Below are 26,211 nucleotides of genomic sequence, written 5' to 3'. Positions count from 1 at the left end.
CTCCAAATTTATGGATGCTAGATGATTGGTTTTTAATAAGCTGATCGAATTTATTCTCGATCCGTTTAAAACCATCGTCGTGATTACTTATTTTTCCGCTCATCGCATCAATGAATTTGTCGATTTTAGAAGATAAGGTGCTAATCGTATCTCTTGATTGATTTTGATAATTAGTAGTACGATTTTGATTAGCATTAACATTATTATTGTTATTATCTCTCCAGTTAAAGTTAGGATGATTTCTCCATCCAGGATTATATGTATTGGAATAAGGGTTATTAGTTTGGTTTTGCCCTTGGACAAAGTTTACCTGTTCAATTTCACTCATACCTTCGTAATCCACATCCGTTTGGATTGGTTGACCATTAGGATCACACGGTGCCATAAACCTATCAATTTTGTGCGACAAGGCAGAAAATTGGGCTTGCAACATCGCTACTGGATCAAGATTCACTATACCTTTAACTGATGATGTTGTTGAGGATGATGGTTTCGCTACTGGTACGTGTCCACGTTCCGCGGGCCACATACTGCTGTTGATTGCCATTTCCTCCAAAAGTTCTCTCGCTTGGGCAGATGTTTTCTTCATGAATAACCCTCCAGACATAGCATCCAATGAACCTCTAGTTGTAGGATTTAGTCCATTATAAAATGTTTGCATTAAAAGTTCAGCGGGCAATTGGTAGTGTGGGCGTAAACGTTGAAGTTCTTTAAAACGTTCCCAAGCCTCATAAAGAGTTTCATTATCATTTTGAGAAAAAGATATTAACTCTTTAATGACTCTTGCGGTTTTTGCTAAAGGGAAAATTTTTGATAAAAATGCTTGGGCTAATTGCTCCCAAGTCTCAATTGATGCGGCTGGCATAGAAGTTAACCATTCTTTGGCTCGATCCTTCAAAGTAAAAGGAAAAAGGCGAAGTTTGATTGCTTCTGCAGTCACATTTGTAATTTTAAAAGTGTCACAAATTTCTAAGAAATTTGTCAAATGGGTGTTAGGATTTTCGTTAGGTAACCCGTAAAACGTTACATTATTTTGCAACATATTAAGCAACGCAGGCTTAATTTTAAATTGATTTGCATTGATTTGGGGTCTAACTATACCGTTTGTTACACCGGCCAATCCTGGCCTAGCGTAATCCATAAGTGTGGCCATAACTTCTGGCTCGGTAATTTTAGTTTTTATTGGGGTTTGGTTTTTCTTTTTCTTTTCTTTCTTGTTCTTTTTAAGGGTTCTTTCAATTTCTGGGTCAATAGGATCTGGTGATGTGCCCGAACTTCGAGAACTGTGCATGAACTTGAAATTTCACACGAACCGAAACTACCTACAAAACAGAATTTGAAAAATAAATATGTTAGTAATTGAAAATAAAAAATATAAAAGTTTGAATAAGTATGAATAAACCTAGATTCGTAATAAAACACGAAAAATTTAAAATTTTGTCAAAAATTTTGGCGTATCCCCGGCAACGGCGCCAAAAACTTGTTGAGCGATTTCCGCAAGTGCACGGTATACGCTTGTAGTAATAAAAGATATCGATTCCACAGGGAACGCTTTTTTAACAAAACTTATTTACAATCGGTTAAATTTACTTTTAGGTTTATGATATGGAAAAATCGTTTAATCGGTTTTGGTTTTGAAATAGCTAGAATGAGAATTAGATTAGAATATGAAGATGTTAGAAAATATCTGATTAAAAATGAATTTGCAAAACAGGAACGTTTTAGTATTTTAGAAAAGTAAACAGGTATATTTGTTTGCATTAAGCAAAGAAACAACTTTAAACTTTGTACGAATTATAAGGATGAAATAAATGACGGAACCTCTAATTAATTGGCTTTGAACGCGACAAAACCCTTATCCGGGATAATTGCCCTTAACCAAATTAAAACTCTACCGAGATAATAATTTGCCTAAGTGTTCAACAAAGTTTCCTTGTAAAGATTTTGGATTAAATACGTTTTAATGAAAACACCAGCATCAATCCACTTCGGCTCATTTACCAAAGTGCTGCATAAAAATCTATCGAATAGAACGGACTTTATTAGATGAAATATAAATTGATATAAGTTTACAGAGAACATGGAGCATTGAATTCTTCGACGGCGTGCAAGTGAACGGGTTGTCAATCCTTTCCTTGGGTTTCGTTCGAGTTTGTCAGGCTCAGGGGCGAATCCTCTACTCAATCTTCTCGCTGAATCTTCGTAATAGAGACTGGGTCGGTCTACTACCAAAATGAAAACTAAACTGGAACAATGTCTAAACGCTACTGAATTTGTTATTAATTTGTAAACAATGTGTGTACATCATATTGCTTTTGAACAGAATCGAAATCTAACTTCTGAATCACTTGATTCGGAATTTCTACATAAATTCTACACTAATTTCTTTCTTCTACATATATCACACATTCTTTCAACTCTCCATCAACTCTTTATTTATAGATGTTGAAGAGTCTTGATCGAAGTGTCGTGTCCGTTGTGAAGGATCGTGTCCGTTGTGAAGGATCGTCTTTATCCACCCGAACGATCGCGTTTCGTCGAAAATGAAAGTGTGTAACTAGGCTTCTAAATCTCCTGCTCGTACCGAGAATTATCAAATTCACTACCGAGAATGGGGGAGCATCAATTGTACTTCGGACGAAGGGTAAAATGGTTGAAGGACGTGTGTCGCGACCGTGAAAAGGGGAAGTCGCGGTCGCGGCACAGAGCATTTTTCATTTTTTCGCTCTCGTTCGTGTCCTCGACTTGGCATTATTAATTTTCGTCGTCTTCGACTCTTTTTGTAGGGCTTTTCTTCTATTTTCGAGTTCTTTTTACTCCTATTTGGATTTTACCAAATATTTATGTACCTTGCATGAAAGAAACATATTCGAAAGTAAAAGCTTTCTAAATAGGTATAAATAGCATAAATTCGTAGCAATATTGATGTAATTATTGATAATATTTTAGGTATATTTTGGGCTTAACAGTCTCTAATGAAGTGATGTCTTATGCTGACATGCTTCATCCTGCTGTGTTGAATTGGGTTCTTTGATAGATCAATTGCACTCTTGTTGTCGCATTTGACCTCAATTGTCTTTGTTTGAACACCATAGTCCTCAAGCTGCTGCTTAATCCATAGGACTTGAGCAACACAGTGTCCAGCAGCAATGTACTCAGCTTCAGTGGTAGACAAGGCTACTGACGCCTGCTTCTTGCTGAACCAGGATACAAGACAGCTTCCTAAGAAGTGACATCCTCCAGAGGTGCTTTTTCATTCAAGCTTGTCTCGTCCATAGTCAGCGTCGGTGTATCCAACAAGTGTGAAACAATGAGTGTTCGGATACCATAAACCTGCGTTCACTGAGCTTTGCAAATATCTAAGGATTCTTTTTACAGCTATATAATGAGATTCCTTAGGGTTAGATTGATATCTAGCACAGTAGCATACTGAGAACTAAATGTCCGGTCTACTTGCTGTTAAGTAAAGTAGAGAGCCTATCATACCTCGATACAATTTGCTGCCTACCGACTTACCATTCTCGTCAGCACAGAGGACAGTGTCAGTGCCCATAGGAGTAGATATTGGCTTGCAATTTTCAAGATCATATTTCTTCAATATCTCCTTGGCATATTTAGCTTGACTGATGAAGATGCCATTTTTCCCTTGTTTGATTTGAAGTCCAAGGAAGAAGTTGAGTTCTCCCATCATTGACATTTCAAACTCAGTCTGCATTTGCTTGCTAAATTCCTTGCACATTGACTCATTAGTAGCACCGAAAATAATATCATCCACATATATTTGAGCCAGCAGGGTATCTTTACCCTTTCTCTTAATGAATAAGGTTGTATCGGCTTTGCCTCTGACATAGTTTCTAGTCAGCAGGAAACTGGTCAGCCTCTCATACCAAGCACGTGGTGCTTGCTTGAGGCCGTACAGAGCCTTTTTGAGTTTATAAACGTGGTTTGGGAATTTAGGATCCTCAAACCCTGGAGGTTGATTAACATAAACTTCCTCGTTTATAACTCCATTAAGAAATGCACTCTTGACATCTATTTGAAACAGTTTAAAGTTCATATAACTTGCATAAGCGCATAAAATTTTAATAGCCTCTAGTCTTGCCACTGGGGCAAAGGTCTCACCGTAGTCAATACCTTCTTGCTGACTGTAGCCCTGAGCTATAAGCCTTGCTTTGTTCCTGACTACATTTCCTTGCTCATCCAGCTTGTTGCGGAAGACCCATCTTGTTCTAATGGTCTTCTGACTCCTTGGATAAGGCACTAACTCCCATACATCGTTTTTTCTGAATTGGTCAAGTTCCTCTTGCATTGCGCTCATCCAGAATTCATCTTCCTCAGCATCAGCGAAGTTCTTAGGTTCCTGAACTAAGACGAAGGCTACGTTGCTGAGGTATCTCCTGAGTTGATTTCTTATCATCAGGGTATTCTCGGCGGCATCAAGAATAGCACTCTCTGAGTGTCCTCTTGGTATCCTTATCTCCTTTGGTAGATTGATGTCTTCTGCTGTCTGTGTTTCAACAATCTCTGCAGGGGTAGACTGGTCAGTGAAAACAATTTGAGGTTCACTTTTACCTTTGGTCAGCCCTTGAGGGAATGACTCAGCGGCTGTATCTTGATCAGCGGGTACTGAGTGTGGATCATCCTCGGTCAGCGGCAGATATCTTCCTGCAGGTAGGGGTGCACATGGTCGGTTAACCAGTCCATTAACAAAAACCATTAACCAGTCCATTTAATTCGGTTAACCATATTTCGGTTAATATAAACTTCGGTCGGTTAACTTATATTTCGGTCGGTTAATCATTAGTGACTTTTCGTAGCAAATATCACTTTACATCTATAATTATTCACTTTAAAATAAATATATAATTATTTAAATATTAAATAAAAATATGTAACTTCAAATTTAATTAACAAAATTGCCAAAACAAATAAGTTTTAAGTTATTTTGATATTTTTAACTTAAAAATTAAATACAAATATGTATATTTATAGATTGATAATTAAATTTCTACATATATTTATACTAGTTTTATGTGCATTAATACATAATCGGTTTATTTTTCGGTTTCGGTTAACCATCGGTTTTTAAAATAAAAACCGTAAACTAGTCCATCGGTTACGGTTAACCTATTTTTCGGTTTGGTTTCGGTTTCGGAAATCGGTTTTTCGGTTAGTTTTGTGCAGCCCTACCTGCAGGGTTAGTTTCGTCGAACTCAACATGTACTGACTTTTCTAAAACTTGAGTTCGTTTATTGAAAACTCTGTATGCTTTGCTGTTTGTTGAGTAGCCTAAAAAGATAGCTTCATCAGCTTTAGAGTCAAACTTAGCTAGGCTATCTTTGGTGTTTAAAATAAAACATTTACAGCCAAAGGCACGAAAGTATCCAATGTTGGGCTTTCGTCATTTCCAAAGTTCGTAGGGGGTTTTCTTTAGTATAGGTCTAACAAGAGCCCTATTAAGAATATAGCACGCTGTGTTAACAACTTCTCTCCAAAAGTACTTTGGAAGCCTATGCTCACTCAGCATTGTCCTGGCTATTTCAACCAAGGTTCTGTTCTTCCTTTCAACAACCCCATTTTGTTGAGGCGTCCTAGGAGCAGAAAAATTATGGTCAATGCCGCTGGCTTCACAAAATTCAACAAACTGTTGGTTTTTGAATTCTCCACCATTATCACTTCGGATGTGAGCCAATTTTAGGTCTTTATCATTTTCAAGTTTTCTAACCAAATTTGAAAATGTCTCAAAGGTCTCATCCTTGCTACTCAGCAAGATGACCCAAGTGTACCGAGAGAAGTCATCTACAATGACCAAGGAAAATCTTCTTCCACCCAGACTCAGCGGCTGGACTGGACCGAAGAGATCCAAGTGTAGTAACTCTAACGGACGCTTAGTTGAGACAATATTTTTACTTTGAAAAGATTGTTTGGTTTGTTTTCCAGCTTGGCAAGCGTGGCATAGTTGATCTTTTTCAAATTTAAGTTCTGGCAGTCCCTCAACCAATTGCTTTCTTGCTAATTTGGCCATGAGGTCCATGCTTACATGACCAAGTCTCCTGTGCCATAGCCAGGAATTTTCTTCCTTTGAAACTAAGCATACAGTTTTTGAAAACTTTTTCTCTAAGTTCAGTATGAAGACATTATCAATGCGAGGGGCGGTTAAAATTAACTCATTGGTTTTACCCTCGAATATTTTACATCCAGTGTCATCAAATATAACTTTTCTTCCATTGTCACATAGCTAAGCTACGCTGAGTAAGTTATATTTGAGTCCGCTGACTAGGGAGACTGACTCAATAGTAGGATTACCTCCAACGGTTCCTGACCCTACTATCTTACCCTTTTTGTTGTCTCCAAAACTTACGCTTCCTCCTCGTTTACGCTCAAATGTGATGAACTGAGTTTCATCACCAGTCATATGCCTCGAGCATGCGCTGTCAATATACCACATCTTTGACTTCTCAGCACATCTCAGGCTTACCTGCAAAGTAACTAGTTACTCTTAGGTACCCAATTCTTTTTGGGTCCTTGCTTGTTAGGTTCAACAGGTAAAGCATCATATTTTATTTTATGGCGACATACTTGAACAGTATGGCCATTCTTTCCACAGAAGTCACAGCTGACCTTCCGTTTAGGATTTCTCACTGACTGGTCAGCACCCCAGTGCTGAGCGTGCCAACACACCTTTGTGGTGTGTCCTTTCTTCCCACAGAAGTCACACTGGACTTTCCGCTGAGGATTCCATCTCTGCTGACCAGTACCTCGGTACTGAGTATTCAGAGGAATATTTCTTTTGTTTGGAACCTTTAGTTGGTTCTGGATAGTTGTGACGTCCTTTCTTAGTTTCTTAGAATCTGATTGGACTTCAGAGACAGACTTATGTATGATCTCCATGTTATCATGCAAAGTTGAGTTGTCCTAAAAAAGGAATCTGAGGTCACTCAGCTTGACCTCTTCAACCTCGTCACAGCGCCTGCTGAGTGCTCTAACTTTCTTATTACACTTTTTGACAAGTGTGTAGAGATCACTCAGGGCATTAACCATTTCATTTCTGAGCTGGGGTAGTGATATTACCTCATTTGGTTGCTCCTTGTCATCAGATGCAATGGAGGGGTCAGCATGCTCAGAGATGCATGGCTCAGTAAGTTCGTCAGCCATAAAACAGATCTTTGCTGACTCAGTGGCATCAGCTTCTGATGATGAAGACTCATCACTGTCGCTCCACGTTGCCACCATTGCCTTTTTGCCGTTCTTCCTTTCTTTCCTCAGCGTGGGGCAGCTTGACTTGATATGGCCAGTTTGATGACATTCAAAGCATGTAATGGGCTTTGAGTTGTCCTTCTTGTATTTGCTGTCGCTGGACTCAGCTTTATACTTATCAAACTTTCTGTAAGGCTTCTTAGAGTATTTATCATTCTTTCTGAACAGCCTTTTCATCTTCCTGGTGAACATAGCCATCTCCTCATCATCTGTTGAGCTCCCATCAGTGGAGTCAGCTTTCATGACAAGAGATTTTTGTTTCTTGTCTTCAGACTTTTCCTTCACCTCGAAATTTTTCATTGAGATCTCATGGGTCAGTAGTGAGCCGATGAGTTCATCAAATTTATAGGTGGTTAAGTCTTGAGCTTCCTCAACAGCAGTCTTCTTTGCTTGCCAGTTTTTAGGAAGACTCCTAAGAATCTTATTGACTTGTTCTTCCTCAGTGAAGATCTTCCCCAGTCTCCTGAGCTCGTTGATGATGTTTGTAAACCTTGCATTCATGTCAGAGATTCCCTCATCATCGTTCATTTCGAACAGCTCGTATAGTCTCATCTGCTGGTTCACCTTGGACTCCTTTACTTTGTTGGTTCCTTCGTAGGTGACCTCCAGCTTCTTCCAGATCTCTTGCGCTGACTCACAACCTGATATCTTATTATATTCTGCAGCATCAAGCGCACAGTGAAGCATATTTATAGCCGAAGCGTGATTTTGTAGCTTCTTGAGATCATCCTCTGTCCATTTGGCCTCAGCTTTGACAACTATTTGGCCAGCCACAACCTCAACAGGAACAAACGGGCCTTGGACTATTGAAACCCATGCACTCATGTTTGTTTCCTGAATAAAGTTTTTCATCCTATTCTTCCAGAAGGAGTAGTTAGACCCGAAGAATAGGGGAGGCCGAGTAATGGACAGCCCCTCAAGTAAGATCTGAGTTGTCTGGTTTCCTGGGAGAAACCGAGTGCTGTTTTCAGCCATAGTGGGGATCAGCTCAAGGTAGTTAAACCTTTCACAGTGAGCTTTTGGGCTCTGATACCCCTTTTTGGTCCCTTATAACGTAACAAGTTAGTCCCCATGGCATATTTAACATCACTTTATGAAACCTTCTCTTTTTGCACTGCTGATAAATTGTGAAAGGACCTCAGCATACAACATGAAAAGATACTAAGAGAGTGGATTTCCTTGTCGAAGTCCTTTCCCCGGCTTATAGGGCCCAACAATATCATAGTTAACTACAAAAGTGCTTACACATAGCATAATCCACTCAATCCATTGTACACAAAAGCCCATCCTACTCATAGCTTCTTTCAGGTTACCCTAGTCCACTCTATCGCAGGTCTTGATAATGTCAATTTTTAGGGTCACTTCACCTTTTGCCCATCTATTCTTCCGCTTTATATAGTGGATTAATTCAAATGCTATATGCACACTATCGATTAGGGATCGACTAGGTACAAAGACTGACTGACTTTCAGAAATAACCACGGGTAAAATTACCTTAAGCCTATTGGTAGTGAAATGGGTCTCAATTCAGTCATCCTCCGAGGATTCTCACATTTAGGGATAAGTGTTACAATAGTAGCATTTAGGTGTACATGGTATTTGTTGGTCCTTTATAACGTAATAAGTTAGTTCCAAGGGGGGGTAGGAACTATTTAAAATTTTATTACGTTAAGGCTGACTTCTTTTTCTTTGAAAAAGGATAACACAGCGCGCTGAGTAAATTAAGACACTAGCTTAGTCAACTGGTGACTAAGTCAGCTTATTTCTTTGAGTCAGGAGATAGCACTTGAGTCTATTCCTGAACTCGGATACTCAATGTATACAACTCAGCGTGACCTCTTTACTTGGTCAGTTTTGTTTAAGCAAGCAATATATATATATTAAGGAGTTTAAGGTTAGAAAGATGTTACTCAGCAGATTTATCCAGGTTCGGCCTTTGAGCCTACGTCCTGTCCCGGGAACACGTTCTGAGCTTTCGAATTCTCTACTGAGCTCTTTAACGGTAGAGCATCAAACCTTTTACAATTTAGAAGCTGAGTATAACAAGAGTACCTTCCTCTATACCTGTACTCACTCCTAAACTCTCGCTGAGTACTATAACCGAGTACTCAGCCTCTCCTTTCTAATCTCTAGAAATGATAAAGATTTGTCCTAAACAACAATTGCTAAGACACTTTAGATGATTGAATAATCACTCTAGACTTTTACACGAAAGATATAGAATTTGGTGTAAGTATTTGCTTTGCTTTTTTTCTCGCAGATCTTTGAGTAGAATTTTGGTCAGCGTAATGGCTTGATAAAGTTCTGTGTTAAATGAAGCAACTGAAGGGCTCTATTTATAGAGACGTCTGAGACATCAGTCATTTCGAATTTCGAAATAACCGTTGGAGGGAAACGGCTTCCATTCGTTGTCACTCAGTCTTGCTCAGAGCTCTCGGCTAATCACATTTGAGTATCTTCTGTCCTCGGTTAGCTTTTAGTCAGTTCGGCAGAATGTCTCTCCATTTATGGTAAGGTCAACTAGACAGCGTCCTGTGTCTTCTGAACTTTACCCAAAGTGGAAACACTTTGTCTGGAAGTTGTTCTTGCTCAGCTGCTGTCTTGTACTCTTTGTCGATTCAACTCAGCAGCTTCATTCCGAAGTTGTTCAACGAAGGTCTTCTAGATCCTTCTCCCGCTGAGTTGCGTTTTGTTCATAACGACAGCGTTTTGCACACGCGGGCCGAGTGATCTTGATCTGTTTGACTTGGGCTTTGACTTCCGTATTGGGCTTTAAGCCTTTTAGTCTTTATGTCTTATAAACAATTTAACTCAACATTGAACAAACATATTAGTGTAATAAATCAAAGCATTTAAACTTAGTGTGTTTAGAATATATTTAATTTTACTTAAATAATTTTGTCAAATCAAAATCATGTGGAAAGGTGTTTCAACAGTATTTACCCCTATTAAGTCATCCAGAGCAAGCTACAAAAATGTCCCTATTAATTAAATGCCAATAGTGTTGGAAAAAACCTGGATTTAAGCCATTCGGTCCCGGAGATTTGTCAGTATGCATATGATTAATTGTAAGAGTGAACTCTTCAAAGGTAAATATTTTGATTAGCTCCTCATTCATTTCAGCCGTAACCGTTACTGGCAACACATTTACAGCCTCATAGTGACTACCAACAGTTCCTCGGAATAGCTGCTCAAAATAGGATTTCACCACTTCGCCCATACCGTATACATCAGAGATCTCAATATCGTCCTCATCGAGCAAACTCAAGATCACATTCGCTTGCCTCCGCGCATTGACACTAGCATGGAAGAATTTCAAATTCAGATCTCCATCCTTCAGCCAGATAATCTTTGCCCGTTGACACTAGTAACTTTGCTCTTGCTCAAGTAGAACACCAATAACTTTAGTCTTATTCTGAGCGGCGTCTCCTCTTATCGTCGAAGGACCTTGGTTTTTGCTCTCCTATTTGTGAACTGCTGCTACTGCTTCTTCTTTCATTGAGGAAGAAAGAACGCAACAAAAGAAGTAGTTTAAAGAAATGATACATATGTATTTTCCTTTTTTCTTTAAATCAGAAATGAAAGAAACGACATCGTTTTATTCATCTCTAACCTAAAAAAATATAACACAGAAAGGTTGGAACTCCTGCCCCATCTTTCTTCCCAAACACCATGGCTAGGGGTGCACATGGTCGGTTAACCAGTCCATTAATAAAAACCATTAACCAATCCATTTAATTTGGTTAACCATATTTCGGTTAATATAAACTTCGGTCGGTTAACCTATATTTCGATCGGTTAACCATTAGTGACTTTTCGTCGCAAATATCACTTTACATCTTTAATTATTCATTTTAAAATAAATATATAATTATTTAAATATTAAATAAAAATACGTAACTTCAAATTTAATTAACAAAATTTCCAAAACAAATAAGTTTTAAGTTATTTTGATATTTTTAACTTAAAAATTAAATACAAATATGTATATTTATAGATTGATAATTAAATTTTTACATATATTTATACTAGTTTTATGTGTATTAATACATAATCGGTTTATTTTTCGGTTTCGGTTAACCATCGGTTTTTAAAATAAAAACCGTAAACTAGTCCATCGATTACAGTTAACCTATTTTTCGGTTTGATTTCGGTTTCGGAACTCGATTTTTCGGTTAGTTTTGTGCAGGCCTAACAGCCATGGCAACTGCAAGTTTAACTAGTAGAACATCCCTACGGGTATTTCGGCATCCGGAATGTCAACCCTCCCTGCCCCTAGCTCCGCCCCTACCTAATATCGAAAATCATAAAATATCATTTTATCACAATAATTCTTAAAGTATTAAAAACCGAAAACACTTAATTTTTTTTTAACTTTCCCCTAAATATAATTAGAAAATTAAGTCACATTTTTTACAAATCAAAAAATGGCGGGGAAATTTTGGGTCACCTAATTTATTAGTATTAGAAAAACAAAAAAGAAAGAGACGTAAGTTGTAATTTATGAAATTTTATTGCACTCCACAGCGGGTGTTTTCCGACCTGCCACGCGTTACAGTAGGACCCTATCAAAATGAGACTTTCTTCATCTATTTATTTCCTCTAAATCCCCAACTTCTTTTCTCTCTCTCTCTCGACATGATGAATTAATTCCAACTACTATTTCTCTCTCTAGTCCCATTTTCGTTTCATGTGCGGAATCTCTTAACGGCTTTTCCCTTTCCATTCCCTGCATCGGTATCTCCGATTTTCAGTAGCCACTGAATCATGGCTCCAAGCCACTTCAATTCTACTGTATGTATCTTTTTTTGCTGATTTTTCTGCTTCATTGACTTTTATTGTCAGTTTGATTGCGAGTTTTGGATCTGTTTCTGACCTTTTTTTTCATCTACTTGAAAAATGTTGCCAATGGTGTGACTTGCGCATGTCTTTGTTTCTTTTTTTATTCGGATGATTTGCACAAGCTGACTTGTTATTCATGTTTCATTCTTCAATTATAGTATCCTTGAGGTTTGGGGAATGATGCGAAAGTGTGCTTTTGCTGGTGAATTAAATTTTGATTTTAGGAGTAGTTGTTTTGTTTCTGTTTTCGGTGATGGATCATAATTATGAGACCGTGGACTGGTGGAGGTAGGTGGGGTGAATCGTATTAGGTTTTGATTTTCACCAGTGACGTTAATTTTGGAAATTATTTATGTTTCAAACGTGTTAGTCATTTCGTATGTGAGAATGATGATGCAGTTGTTTGTTGGTTGATCTCGTCCATTAATTGCATTGATTTCTTTTCAACTAGTCAATTTGTGTAATTGATTGAAAAGTCAAGTTAGTTGATTTTCTCAGCTTCAAAAGGTAGGTCACTGAAGGACCGGAATGTCACTTTTATTTGTTTGCTTAGAAATTCTCTGTTTCTAATTTGAAAATGATTATGTATAAGTTTGCTATGGTGTAGTAGATGGTCGAATGTAATTATGGTTAAATCAGAACCGTGTGACTATGTATGCTTGAAGTTCTGTTATTTTTTCTCATTGGTCAGCTACCTAGTATGTTATATTGTTATGCTAAATGATATGCTTTTTGTTTGATAGGATTCTTGTGCTAATGGAGATGCTAGTTTTTCATGCTCAGAGCCAGAAAATGGATTTACTGATTCTCTTTCTCTCTTCCATTCGGAGAAGGCAGTGCAGGAAATTCTTCAACAGACTCCAGTTCATGGAACTGACGACCATCTTATAGAGTTCTCAGAGGCCCTAAGAAGTATGCTTGTATATAACTCTTGAGTTTTTATTCTGTTACTGGAATTATGTAATGTACCTTTGAAGCTGACATGCAATTTTACACTTTAGCTGTTGCCAAGGCGTTGAGGCGAGCTGCTGAAGGAAAAGCTTCTGCCCAAGCTGAGGCTGCTGAGTGGAAACGTAGATTCGAACTGGAGAGGGATCGAAACCAACATCTGCAGCGTAGAGGTTTCTAATGATTAAATAAACATACTTAATAAATAGTACTATCAGATGAGTTTCATGCAGTTAGGTATCTTATGCATGACTATTAGGTGGAAACTCGAAATGAAAAAGCTTCTATGACAACAGAGAGAATTATTTCATGATTCTTTATTAATTAGTTGGAGATTATTGTTCCAATAGCTTTGATTTATTGAGTTCCCTATGGATCATGCTTGTTTTTTTTTTCGACACCTTGGCTGGATGTTTCTTACCCTATGAATTTTTCAGCAACTTTCTACTGATTTTAACTACTTTACTGAATGTGGCAAGCAATACACTGTAGATTTTTTTTTTTCTCAATTTGGTAAGTTTTAAGTTGTGTCCTTTGGCTTTTTGCTGTCTAAGACACATTCATTCATTTGTTTCTAGTAATGGAATTTCTGCCACTACTATTATTTCTATCCAGCGCCGGTCCTGACACTATGAGCCCTAGACTAAGATAAGAGGCCTTCTTAAAAGAATGTATTTGAAAGTTCAAAATAGATTCCAATAAATGATAAATTAAATATTTCATTAAAAATTGTTCGATCATTATTTGTTTCGTATCGATATTATTGGGCAATTGGGCCCAGCCATTCATCCTGGGCCCTAGGAGGTCTCACTCCTCGCCTAGGCTCAGGGCTGGTGCTGTTTCTATGCAGTATTAAATCACTTTCCGTCCTGTTTTATTTCTTTAACACCTTTACTGGACATCCCATTTGATCCTAACCGACAGTAAAACTGCTAGTAGTGGCTGTCTATTTTTACTGCACATGGCAAGATTTTGTCGTTTGCTTAATTCAGTTTGGAATTTGATCATCATGGTGTCGTGTATTCTTTGCCTTTTGCGGGTGTGGATGCCTTCATTCTATTGACATTTGTGTCTAGGCCATTGAAAAGTTTTGGCACCATATAAAGTTTTTGCTTTGAAGCTGTTATTGTGTCAGCATCAATATTGTCTTGTTTTGTTAACTCCTTCGCAGGTTGTTAGTTTATATGCTCAAATTTTTTGTAACTTTCTTTTGATGCTAACCAATTAGAAGTGGTAGTCGTTTCTTGCACGTGGCAATAATTTGTTGTTTGTTTAATTTGGTTCTTAGTTTGATCATTACATGTCTCTCTCTCTCTCTCTCTCTCCAAGTGTGCTTTTTTTGGGGGGTTAAGAGTTCAGAACCTGTCTTCTCCCATTTTAATTAAGCAGGAATTATATTGCTTGTGCTGCAGGGGACTGTAATGGTGGGTTTTCTGAAGGGAGGACAGAGGGCTCGTCCAAGCCACCTGTGGTCTTTAATCACACAAAAGAACAATCAGATAATTGCTATTTAAATGGGATTTGCTCCCATGAAATTCTTCAAGATGGAGAGAATGATCTTGATTCCAAAACGGTTAAGAGTAGGATGAAGAGGAAGGTAATTTCTCATACGTGCCTCTCAGCTGCCTAGCTATTTAATTTGCATTTTGACACTGCTTATTGTTTGATTGCATACATCTATATCTTTCTAGGTTAACAGCATTACATGTTTGGATGGAAACCCCCAAGTCTTGGTAATTTTTATTAACATTTCTTGAGGTTTCCCATATCCTATCTAGAACTTAGAAAGGATATTTTGGAAGGATTTTATTTTTCCTTCTTTTCCTTATATTACTTCTATTATTGGTTATATACTTGCATTTCATTTTTTTTTCTAATTTTATATTTACTGCTGCTTTTCAAATCCACTGTGCGAAATGTGATAACTTCCTTGACAAGTGAGCTGTAGTAATGGATTTCGATGATATCGCGTCATGGGCTTGAAAAATTATAATGCTTATTTGAATTCCATTTTTTCTATCCTGATACAGGCATCTTTTAAACTTTCATGGTATTCCAAAGGTGAAGATAGTGATCAGCATAAACATGATGTTGTCTCTTTTGACAAGGGAAATATAACAACTGCTGAGCGCAGCAGTAAACAGGTATTACCCCTTCAAGGCCATAAGCATTTTGTATTTTTTTCAAGTCATACTGTTAAGTATTACACCGGAAAATCTTACGAAATATATATACCTTATATGACCTGCTGAGAACATTTATACCTTTGTCAGGATCAGTATATTTGGGGCCCCCTTGTATATATCTAATCAAATGCTTCTTTTCTCCAGATTTCCTTGAAGTGGGAATCTGACCCACAGACTGTGCTTATTTTTACCAAACCAAATTCAACTTCTGTTCGAATTCTTTGTACAGATATGGTCAGGTGAGAATACTAAAATTGTTTTCTTCCCTTTTATGTATATGTGTTTGGTTGGAGCTTGGTTAATATTATTATTTTCAACTAATGCTTGCATACCATTGGGCAAATTTTTCTATATATCTAAAATTGTCAATTTCCATTATCAGATGGTTGAGGGAGCATAAAAAGTTAAAAATTTATGTTGAGCCTCGTGTGAAGCGTGAACTTCTGACAGAATCATCTTACTTTGACTTTTTGCAAACGTGGAAAGACGGTAAATTGTTGAATATTCTTACTTTTTGAATCTATGAGCCAACTTGTTCATATTGTTTTTAATATTCTTCTTCATATCCTCTTTTGGTCCATAATCCTAATATATAATCTTTAAGGACCCTATGCTAGGTTCTGCAATTGCAAAAAAGGAAATAAATTTCTAATGCACAATGCCTGATAACTGGTTTCCTCAAAATGGATATTATTTATGAGTTCATGAACTTACGTTGCAGACAAGGAAATTTCTTTACTACATGCAAAAGTTGACCTCGTGATAACTCTTGGTGGGGATGGTACTGTTCTTTGGGTATGTGCCTTTAATTCGATCTAGGTTAGCTGTACATATATAATGTTCTTTCCTCCTAATTTTTTTTTTTTTTTGGAGAACTTACCATCTGCTTTCTCCATTTTCAGACTGCATCAATGTTCAAAGGACCAGTTCCTCCGGTTGTTCCTTTTTCGTTAGGTTCTCTTGGCTTTATGACACCATTTTGTATCCTTAAAGTTTTCTAGTGAAATTTCCTTAAATGTGAAAATGGTCTACAGCTAATACTGGCTTGGTTCTCAAAGGAGTTATCATTAATTTAATGACACGTTATATTTCTGATGTCTGACTCAAAAGTATTCTTTAACTGTTCTTAGATAGTGAACATTATAGAGATTGCCTTGATTCCATTCTCCGGGGTCCCATTAGTATAACATTACGACACAGGTTGCAATGCCACGTTATTAGAGATTCAGCAACAAATGAGGTTGAAACTGAGGATCCTATACTTGTCCTAAATGAAGTTACAATCGACCGTGGAATATCATCTTTCCTCACAAATTTGGAATGCTTTTGTGACAACTCCTTTGTGACATGTGTGCAAGGTGATGGGTTGATTTTATCAACTACTTCTGGTAGCACAGCATACTCTTTAGCCGCTGGAGGTTCAATGGTGCATCCACAGGTAAATCCAAATACCTATTTTTCCTTAAATAACTGTGTTTCATTTCATGTGATAGTTTACTGATGAAGAAAACAATGCACTCCTTAGAAGTAAACCTCGGCCAGGATACTTGAATTATGATATTTCTCATCTAAGCATATGAACCAGAATTTCCTGGTGAAGTACAGTGCCAACATAAGCAGAAACCTGCCGGTAGAATCACATATATTAAATGGTGTAGATAAGATTCAATTTAAGAATTAGTTAAATGTAGAGAGCGTTTAAAGAATTGGTTAAAAATTCATTCGCATCCAAGGACAAGTTTTTTGAGAGTACATCTAATGGTGGTCATTTGACTTGTGTCTAGAGAATTTTTTTGCTTCGAGATTGAAAAGGAACAATGAACAATGTCCTTCCTACATATGTTCACAAACTTCTTCTCGGTGACGTTTCAAATGAATATCTTTGTGATTGTCCCTGCTTTGTTGATGTATTGTTCCAAATGATTAAAAAAAATGGTTTTCATCTAGCAGCTATTGCTAGAGCTTGTACTGGAAGTTATTCCTTCTTACAAACACCGAAACTTTGATTTTAAAGTGTTTCACGTTTCCGAAACGTTTTGGAAACAAAAACGCTCAGAAACTTGTACGTCAAGTTTCTATAATTTAAAAAATTAGTAAACCCGTTTCTTAAAATTTTGAAACTCGTTTCCTAGGATGTAATGTGTTTTCAGAAGTGGATTGATGATAATTTAAATGCATATTCTGCTATTGCAGGTTCCGGGCATCCTCTTCACACCAATTTGTCCACATTCCTTATCATTCCGCCCTCTGATATTACCCGAACACGTAACAGTCCGGGTACAAGTCCCTTTTAACAGCAGAAGCTCTGCTTGGGTATCCTTCGATGGCAAGGACAGGAAACAGTTAGCTCCCGGTGATGCACTTGTATGCAGCATGGCACCTTGGCCCGTGCCAACAGCATGCCAGGTCGATTCTACCGACGACTTCTTCCGTAGCATACATGAAGGTCTTCACTGGAATCTAAGGAAGACCCAATCGTTCGATGGCCCTCGGGATCATCAACATCCCGCTCAACTTCTTCCCGATGACAGTAAGTAATTATAGCTCAGCTGATGAAGAAAGATGATTTAGTTTTTATATGCAATATTGTAGGATGTAAAATTCAAAATGTAGCAGATATGTGACACTATTATCTGCAGATGATGATGAAAAAAATCAGTGGCAGTAGGAATGTATAATATAAGACCAAATTGCCCTTGGAATATGATAAATAGCCTTAAATTAATTGAATAGATACAGGAAAAACCTAGTTGTCAAAGTCTTCCTTAGGGTGGCTGAATTGTATTACTTGGACCAGCTAGAGTGTTAGAGTTGCTTAATTTTTCTGTTGTTCACATAAAAGCAATTTTTCTTATGATCTATGTTACAATTAGTCCTATTCACTGTCCCGGATATCCATCCAGCCTGTTTCCAATGGATCGGGTTTGTAAACCTTTAGTTTATAAATTTTAATTCTTAAAATATATTAAAAATAATAATTTACTTAATTTGATATAAATGAAATTCTTACTTGATATAATTGTAAATTTTTAATTTTTCAAAAATGAGTTTCTATATAAATTTCCAGAGTGGGTCTGTGAAGTTCAGTCCAAACCTCTCAGTCTGACCCATGAATGTACTGTGCTTAACAAAATTTCAATTTCCACTCACCAAGTATTGTCTATATTCTATGCACAGTGGTGGAGTTAGGAATCCAGGTTTCGAAATCAAGTAAAGTTAGATAAATGGAACTGAGGACAATTTTTTAAAGTCCAGATGCGAGCATTTTTTTTTTGCTCTCGCATTTTAAAATTTTACTGTTTTGGTGTGTTCGAGTAAAAAGTAAAAAATACTTAACCAATTCAACCGTTAATCAAAATTAAAGAGATTGTCAAAGCCCGTGGACCCAGAAGATAGATCTGCCCTAGCTCATAGGCCATAACCATTTTCAGCCTATTTCAGAGTTTAAATGGCCAACAACTTCAGCTAAAGATCCTCTCAATCACATAACACACGATTATGACACTTCCACCCTTCAGACTTAAATGGCCACCAATTTCAGTTAATGCTTCTATCAATCACATAACACAACCACCTTTTTAGACACCTCACTAACCAGCTTTCAATCTGTTACAACAGCCCATTCAGGAAATCAATTTCTTACAACCTATGTTGGAGCTTCCCCTCCTAACGCCTACCGGAAACAGAAACCATTCTGCTGATTCCATCACCGCAATTCAGATCCTTCCTCCGAGACAGTGTTTTATCAAAAACAGATCTGGTTCAGGTAGCGTTCTGGTAATCATGTATTGCATAAGATCGTGTCTGAAAGCTGAAGGGATTGCCTAAATGCAGTGAACAAAAAGGAAATACATTTGTGGACACTGAAACTAGAATTCTGTGAACCAATGCCGAAGATATTCGAATTATAGAAAAGAAAAATGTACATATACTTTTACTTCTTGCTCTATATATGTTGTTTCCAACAGTTCAAATTAGAATCCTGATAAAACATATCTGGAAATGATAAGAAGAATCGACTAATTCTGACGTATGAAGTTTCCGAAAAGAAAAGAAAGAACTTGTATTTCAGCATCCATAGCTCCCACAAAAATTGAATTGATTATATTTTCTGGATTGATAAAAATTAAGCTAAGACCTTCTGTTCCTCAGGAGCCTTCTGAAGTCCTATCAAGCGAGCGTAATCGACCCACCTGATGAATCTAGTTGTCAATATCAGATACTACAAATAAAATTTAAGTTCAGAGAGTTGAAAGGTATGAATTCTTACAACAATGAGCCCAAGTATGTGTTGCCCGTTCGAACAGCAAAACAAATAGCACTAAGCATAAGCTTATGCTGGTGTAATAGAGGCTCCAATATCCGCTGTTCGATGACGCCAGCAAGTATTTGATACCTGTTCAGCAGAGCTCATTCATCAGCACAACCCCATAATGCACAGAAGACCCTCAAAAGCAGAGCTATCATCATGCAGCATTTTTTGCCTTTGTGCTACGGAAACTTTATTAGCATATATAGTTTCTCTCTTATTTTGAACACAATAACAGCACTGTATTGCAAGGAAACTTTGATTTTAAAGCGTTCTACATCACATTTCTGAATCCGTTCGGAAACCAAAATGGAAAAAAAAAAAAATCTTTCTCCCACCTATTGTGACTTGTATGTTTTTTTTAAGTATGTATATACATACTAAACATACATTCTTATAATTTTAAAAATCTATAGATGTATCCATATACTTTTTTAGTTACACCTTTCCTTTCCGTCTTCTATATATTTTAGGAATGTCGTTTCCCGTTTTCCATTTTCACGTAACGAAGCAACAGCATGTAACCAATTCCATCAAGGAAACCAAAAGTTGAAATTCCTCTTGAAGATTACATGTTCACAAGAAGTGATTAGCCATTCAAAACCAGCCATGAGCTACCCGAAACTGAGCATGAGAATTCGTTTTATTCCCTATTATTGGTTCCACGTTGATTTTTTTTTTCTTTGGACCATCATAGAAATTATAATGCATGCAATAGAAAATCCAAAATCATACCTGAGGTTACTAGAAACTGCCATATAGATACCATAGGCAACACTTGTGGACAAAATAGGCACATTTTCAACTTCACCAGCTGAAGTCTTATCCACAGCCTTCCTTGCATTGATCAATGCATTTGTCACAGCTGTACCAACCTAAAACAAAAGTAAATTGGATCACATGCTTGCAGGCTCAAAAGTGGAACAACCAAATAAGTTTCTATAAAGAAATCACTGATTCTGCAAAAGATAAGAGAGAGTAGAACTAAGGCAGTAAGTAGAGACAGGGCAATGCAGTTATGTGATTCCAGCAAGAGTTAATACAGCACAATACTAAAGCAAGAACAGGATGAGACGGATAATAAACATATTACCGAAATAAATATTGTATAGGTCTAGGTGTGTAAAAGTGGGTTGTCATTGTCATAATTGTGTTATGTGATCAATGTATTCCACATGATTATAAATGATATAAATGCAACAGAAATGAGAATTGTGTCAATCAGGTCATGTCAAGTGGGCTGTCTCTGTAAATGGTGTTGTCGTGTCAAAAATTGACAGCACTATCTGAAGGTATTATGTACTCTAGAGTCCTAAAATCTGTTTCTGTTATACTTATACAACCATCACTCAAGCTTTTTAATTATAACAAAATCTCAATGCCCTAGAAACAGTTGTCATTTACAAGCGAAAGATACAAAGTCATGCCATTTTACGAAACCAATAATTTTAGAAAGGGATTTTCTACTGAATGGGAAAAAATGGCCTTGATTTTTCTCTTTCTTACTTCTTGCAAGTTGGGGATTAATATAAATGTTCACAGTTGTTTTAAAAAAAAAGGGCGGCCCGGTGCACTACACGTCCCCGCTGAGCGAGGGTCCGGGGAGGGGTCCCACCACAAGGGTGTACTGGGAGCAAGCCTTCCCCTACCAATTTATTTGGCAAGAGGCCGCTCCTAAGACTCGAACCCGTGACCTCTTGTTCACAGCTGTTTAGTTTTGGGAATTTCATTGATGTCATTTTGAGTCAAATCCTTTTCGACTTATCTTGATGGCATCTCAGTTAGATCTTTCATGTTATGGAATGAAAGGGATCTGCCATATGCAATTACAGGCAAATTAACATGTAAACATTAGTTAAGTAACTTAGCAGTAATAGCTTACCAGTGACGAAGCCGTGCCTACAGCAAGTAGTTTTGCTCCATTTCGCTGAGCAACAGATAAATAATTCCGGGTTACTTTTGGGACATTAAGGAAGAAATTTAGATTGATAAATAATAATATACATAGTATAAATTAATTGCTTACCACAATTGCACCTATTCGCTGTAATAGGGAATAGGAAGTTCCAGCAATAGCAATCTACAAACAGGATTTAGAAAACAGAGTTATCTCAAGTCTCATCTATAAAACGCCAGAAACAATAAAAGCAACCCATGAAAGTTTTTGACAAAAGAAAAAAACCTGAAATGCATTATCAGGGCAACTATAGAAGTACTTTGCAATAGGTCCTGCACCACCTCCAAGAGGTGGTCGGAGGGGAACAGTTGGAGCAGGAAGATAAACAAGCATGAAATCTGCAATTACGGCCATCACCTAAAAGAAAGATAATTCAAATTGAGCATAAAATGTTCAATAAAAAGTGCAGGATAATAGCTCCATAATGTACTACAGGCAAAACCGCAATTTTCAAGTGCCAAGCTTAGGAAATACTATAGGCACTATGAAGAATATAAGATGAAAAGTTTGAAGAGAGATAATATCAATGGAAGCTGTTATATGGCCTTACCACATCAGCAAAAACAATTTCCAGCTCGTTGAAAAAATTCTCTTTGCGACGACTATACTCTGCAGCAGTCTGAACAAAGAGATCATATTAACATTAAGTTTCTGATGATAAGGTAAACTATAAACATGTGAAGGTAGATAATAGAAAAGAGACACAGACAGAGAAAGCATTACATGAAAATCAATTCAAAGATAAAGCAAATACAGAAATGCAACCGAAAGGTGATTAATGCCAACCTATGTTACAGGGAAAGGGACAAAAAACCCGAAACAGAATAAAAAATCGGAAACTGTATTTATAGAAAAGGAAACTGATATGAGAAATCGGAAAACGATATTTTAAAAGAACTACATGTAAATAACACAATAGAGGAGAAAAAAGAGATCTCTTCATTTTGAAAGCTTGTTAAAGATGATCTAGAAAATATTAAAGATTTAACATATGATTAGCACTAATCCACTTATGAAAACACATTGATCACACTTATATCATAACTAATTCTGAAAACACATTACATCCTAGTAAATGAGTTTCCAATTTTAAAAGACAAATTTCTAAAAGTGACCTGGAACACTTTCTACAAGTTTTCCAGAGTTTCTGTTACCGAAACGTGAAACCCTTTAGCATCAAAGTTTCAGAGCAACATAGATGCCAACAAATCTGCATATCATCTCACCACAAGCTATTTTTAATCAAAATTGTAAAAAACATTAATGGACAAATCCAAAAAGGAAAGTTTCTGAATGTAAAACCACTATGAAACCTTTACCAAATTCTGAAAAAGCGATTCTATTTAAGCATGCATTCCTCATTGAAAGTAACGAAGAATCAAGACTTAACAAAAGCACACATTCAATTTACTCTATTCATCAAAAAGAGAAAAAGATTAAAAATCCAAGTGCATTTCCGTTTGAAATTCGAATAGCATGAAAAGAAATTAAGAACCGAACCTTAGTAAATACACCGACGCCACATTCGATGCCGATTTTAGCGAGGAAGAGATCATCAGCCAACAGCCTTTCTTTAAACCCACCGAACTGAAGCAACCACCGCAAAAATCCAGTCTTCTCCAAGTCTAGAAACCTCGAAACCACCGCCCCAGGAATTCTACCTCCCTGGATCGCAGCTACCAAGTCTTTCGGTAAACTCTCCAAAGGCCGATCAGCTTCAGCCAACACCATCAATGCCTCCTTCCTATTCCGATCACCTGCATTATCACTATCACCCTTCCCATCGCCGCCGCCGCCGCCACCACTGCCGCCATTGTTACTATTATTGCTACCTCCGCCGCCAAAAGGAGTGTTGATGTCTAAGCTATCATTTCCAGCGGAGAAGGAAGCGGAAGGGGGGAAAAGGGGGAGAAGAGTGGAATGGTGGAGACGGAGGGAGAGAGGGGAGGAAAGACGGAGACGGAGAAGTGAGTGAGAAGGAGAAGAAAGGAATTGGCGGTGGAGATTGAGATTGGGATTGGAATTGGAAGCTGGGAGAGAGGGGGAGAAGGAGGCGGAGAAAGCCATGAATGGAGGCGGAGAAGAGAAGTAGGTGAGAGGCGGGTGTGAATGAAATGAAATTTATATAAGTTGAGAAAAAGAGAAGACAAACACAACAGAGCAGAGTTTCCTTCTTCTCTCTGATTTTTTAAGGAATATTTATAAAAATAAAAAGAATGTGTAAGTTACAATTTTAGCCCTAGCACATTGATTTAGCCTCTAAATATCTTAATTTTAATTTTTAGTATAAATATCTTTTAGAGAAAGAAGACCTAAAACTCTCTTCTTCTTTTTTAGAAAAATAAATTCTCTTCTTGTTTATGAGTTTCTTCCAGCCTTTACAGAAAGATAAATCTTTGCTTTATATATTTTTTAATTAAATTTAATAAAAAAATTATTATAGTTTTTTTCGTATATATCTCTATATGAATATTAATGAAAACGTAGAATCTCCGTGTAACTCCCCGTCGGGTGCTTCTCTTGTGTTAGAAACCGTCTCTAAGAATACTCCAACGGCCAAGTCAGAGATAATAAATATATAGAGAGAAAGTCCATGTTTGGTAAATAAGTAGTACATGTTAGTCGTTAGCTGATTACCTTTTTTGTTAGCTAATTTGACTAGCCGATTGTATAAACTTGTTTGGTAAAACTTAGCTGATCGCTAATATCTGGTTGTATAAAATGATAAATAAGGATATGGTAAAGCCTTTATTTTAAGGTTAAAAGGTAGTAATTATAGGTAAAAAATATCCTTGAAAACAGATGGAGCAATAAACTAATTAAAAAAGATCTTAAAACCAGTCTTTTCAAAATTAGTTTTTTAGACCTAATAAGGTCTTTCAAACCTCTCTTCACCAAACACTACTATTAGAAGTTTTACTAGTCAAAACCTACTTAAACTTCTAATTTTATTATAAAAAATTCTTCATCAAAACAGAGCCAAAAAGTGAGAGCCCCTTTTACCAATGATGTTGATTTGCTTTATATAGGACTTTTGTGGTGGGCCTGACCTAGAGAGTACGGACTGGTTGGTCAGTGGGACCCACTCCCTAGATTATGGGTTCACCCATATGTCTCATAAATTAGCCCCCCTCTTCAGTTAATGGCTCCGAACCATTATATGTGAGGGTGCGGCCTCGCTGTCTGGCGTGGTGCTCGATGAGGTCCTAGATAATGATTAAAGTGTCGAGGTGGGTTGTCTGAAACCTCCAGATGCTTGTGTTAGTGGTTGCTAGTTGTCTGGATGTTGAAGAGGCCTCTTTTGAATCATGTGTGCTCATCATTAATATAAATTGTGTTTTGGCGGCTGTTTATGGACATGTGTCATAGTTTTAGCAGAAATTGTCATTCTGCTTACTAGTGACTTTTGGTTTTTGTCATTTGGTTGCTATAAATAAGTGTTTGTGGTAAGTTGTAGAAAACTTTTAGCAAAGTTGACTTCCTGTTCTTTGTGAAAAGTGATTCTACCTAGCTTACAAAAGATTTTCCTTAGTTGTTTCGGTGTTACATGTTGGATATTGGAGGCTCGTGGTTACATCGAAGTTCATTGGGTTTATGATTTGGAGCGAACGCGAACAGATAGGTCAGTTCTCTACTGTTTTTGGTTTATTTTTTGAGGTTTTCCCTTATACTTTGTTTCATTTGCTTGAGGTCTGCTATAAGAGCTTAGTTGAATGACTTCAACCACCTGAAGCACATACCACCTCAATCCTTTAAATGACATAGAGCCTCTCAGGATATCCAGTGCATAGGTTGTTTACCTTCCTTTCTTTCCCACCAAAACCGACTAATAAGGCCCTGAATCTTTTGACAAAAATAGTCTGACAGTTGGAAGCACGACATTACGTATTATGGGATGGATTGCACAACATATTTTATTAGAATCTTTTTATTGATAAATGTCTTTCCTTCCAACCCTTTTAACCGACGTTGCACCCATTCTTTAACTGAAGTAAACACCTCCTTTTTGGAACGACCGATGATCGTCGATAGACCGAGGTACTTGGACAACGCTCCTGTTTCTCTAACATTCATGAAGGAACCGATTTTTCTTCCTTCGGTGTATTTGAACCCCACAACTGAAATAAATATGAGACCTGTCGAAATTAACCATTTGGCTAGATGCTTCTTTAAAAATTTTCAGGATGGTTTTTATTGTTGTTGCCTCAGCTGTCGTTGCCCTTTCCAATATCAACGAATCATCCGCAAAAAATAAATGGGAAATGCTTGGAGAATTTCTACTGACTTGAATTACGCGAGTCATTCTTGTATTTTCTGTTTTTCTGATATTTGTTGATAACGCTTTTGCACAAAGACGAAATAAGTATAGGGGATGGGATCCGCTTGTCTGAGCCCTCATGAGGGTTGCATGAACCCTACCGGCTGGTCGTTGATCAGAAGGGACATAAATACATTTGATACACACATTAAAATCAATTTGGTAAAGTGCTGAGGAAAATCCATATGTTGCAACACCTGTTTCAAAAAAACTCATTCTATTCGTTATACCTTGCTTAGACATGTCTACGGGCCCGGATACCCGCCCGGTCCGCCCAGGCCCGTGTCCCTTGGGTCGGGCTTGGATAATGAAATTTACTCTTAGGCCCAGCCCGACACTGGCCTGCTAAAGCCCACCTATTTTTTGGGCAGGTTGGGACATATGAAAATATCAC

General features: G+C 37.4%; 2 protein-coding genes and 1 non-coding gene across 5 annotated transcripts; 2 read left to right on the top strand and 1 right to left on the bottom strand.

Moving 5' to 3' along the window:
* Window positions 1-677: 677 nt before the first annotated feature.
* LOC136216229 (small nucleolar RNA R71) lies at window positions 678-784 on the top strand. The gene has a single exon (XR_010683222.1). It is a non-coding gene; the product is annotated as a small nucleolar RNA R71 (small nucleolar RNA).
* An 11,089-nt stretch (window positions 785-11,873) lies between these two features.
* LOC136223253 (NAD(H) kinase 1) lies at window positions 11,874-19,535 on the top strand. 3 transcript variants are annotated; one of them, XM_066011159.1, is made up of 13 exons: window positions 11,874-12,051; window positions 12,843-13,011; window positions 13,101-13,220; window positions 14,460-14,644; window positions 14,739-14,780; window positions 15,078-15,191; window positions 15,378-15,472; window positions 15,616-15,722; window positions 15,955-16,028; window positions 16,136-16,214; window positions 16,364-16,671; window positions 17,427-17,763; window positions 18,852-18,999. In XM_066011159.1, exons 1-13 carry the CDS (start codon window positions 12,025-12,027, stop codon window positions 18,932-18,934), a joined length of 1,740 nt encoding a protein of 579 aa, XP_065867231.1. In that variant the 5' UTR covers window positions 11,874-12,024; the 3' UTR covers window positions 18,935-18,999. The 3 variants fall into 3 exon arrangements, with proteins under 3 accessions (XP_065867231.1, XP_065867234.1, XP_065867232.1); XM_066011162.1 differs by lacking the exon at window positions 18,852-18,999 and adding an exon at window positions 19,386-19,535 and having other exon boundaries at window positions 11,875-12,051; XM_066011160.1 differs by lacking the exon at window positions 14,739-14,780 and having other exon boundaries at window positions 11,875-12,051.
* LOC136223263 (protein RETICULATA-RELATED 4, chloroplastic-like) lies at window positions 19,109-23,674 on the bottom strand. The gene is made up of 8 exons (XM_066011174.1): window positions 23,000-23,674; window positions 22,050-22,118; window positions 21,725-21,856; window positions 21,569-21,622; window positions 21,425-21,469; window positions 20,278-20,417; window positions 19,504-19,629; window positions 19,109-19,426 (listed from the first exon to the last, which is right to left on the bottom strand). Exons 1-8 carry the CDS (start codon window positions 23,564-23,566, stop codon window positions 19,360-19,362), a joined length of 1,200 nt encoding a protein of 399 aa, XP_065867246.1. The 5' UTR covers window positions 23,567-23,674; the 3' UTR covers window positions 19,109-19,359.
* Window positions 23,675-26,211: the final 2,537 nt, after the last annotated feature.

Source organism: Euphorbia lathyris, chromosome 1 (genome assembly GCF_963576675.1).
Source record: "Euphorbia lathyris chromosome 1, ddEupLath1.1, whole genome shotgun sequence".
NCBI classification, from domain to species: Eukaryota; Viridiplantae; Streptophyta; class Magnoliopsida; order Malpighiales; family Euphorbiaceae; genus Euphorbia; species Euphorbia lathyris.
This window is presented reverse-complemented; position numbering and strand designations above follow the sequence as displayed.

What these genes read in the sequence shown, in the direction of transcription:
- LOC136223263 (XM_066011174.1), bottom strand. Translation starts at nt 23,566, where the DNA reads ATGGCTTTCTCCGCCTCCTTCTCCCCCTCTCTCCCAGCTTCCAATTCC. An exon ending in GCGTCGGTGTATTTACTAAG is followed by an intron (nt 22,119 to 22,999) that starts GTTCGGTTCTTA and finishes CTCTTTGTTCAG; the next exon opens with ACTGCTGCAGAGTATAGTCG. An exon ending in TAGGCACGGCTTCGTCACTG is followed by an intron (nt 20,418 to 21,424) that starts GTAAGCTATTAC and finishes CTTTTGTTTTAG; the next exon opens with GTTGGTACAGCTGTGACAAA.
- LOC136223253 (XM_066011159.1), top strand. Translation starts at nt 12,025, where the DNA reads ATGGCTCCAAGCCACTTCAATTCTACT. An exon ending in TTTGCAAACGTGGAAAGACG is followed by an intron (nt 15,723 to 15,954) that starts GTAAATTGTTGA and finishes CTTACGTTGCAG; the next exon opens with ACAAGGAAATTTCTTTACTA. An exon ending in TGGCTTTATGACACCATTTT is followed by an intron (nt 16,215 to 16,363) that starts GTATCCTTAAAG and finishes AACTGTTCTTAG; the next exon opens with ATAGTGAACATTATAGAGAT.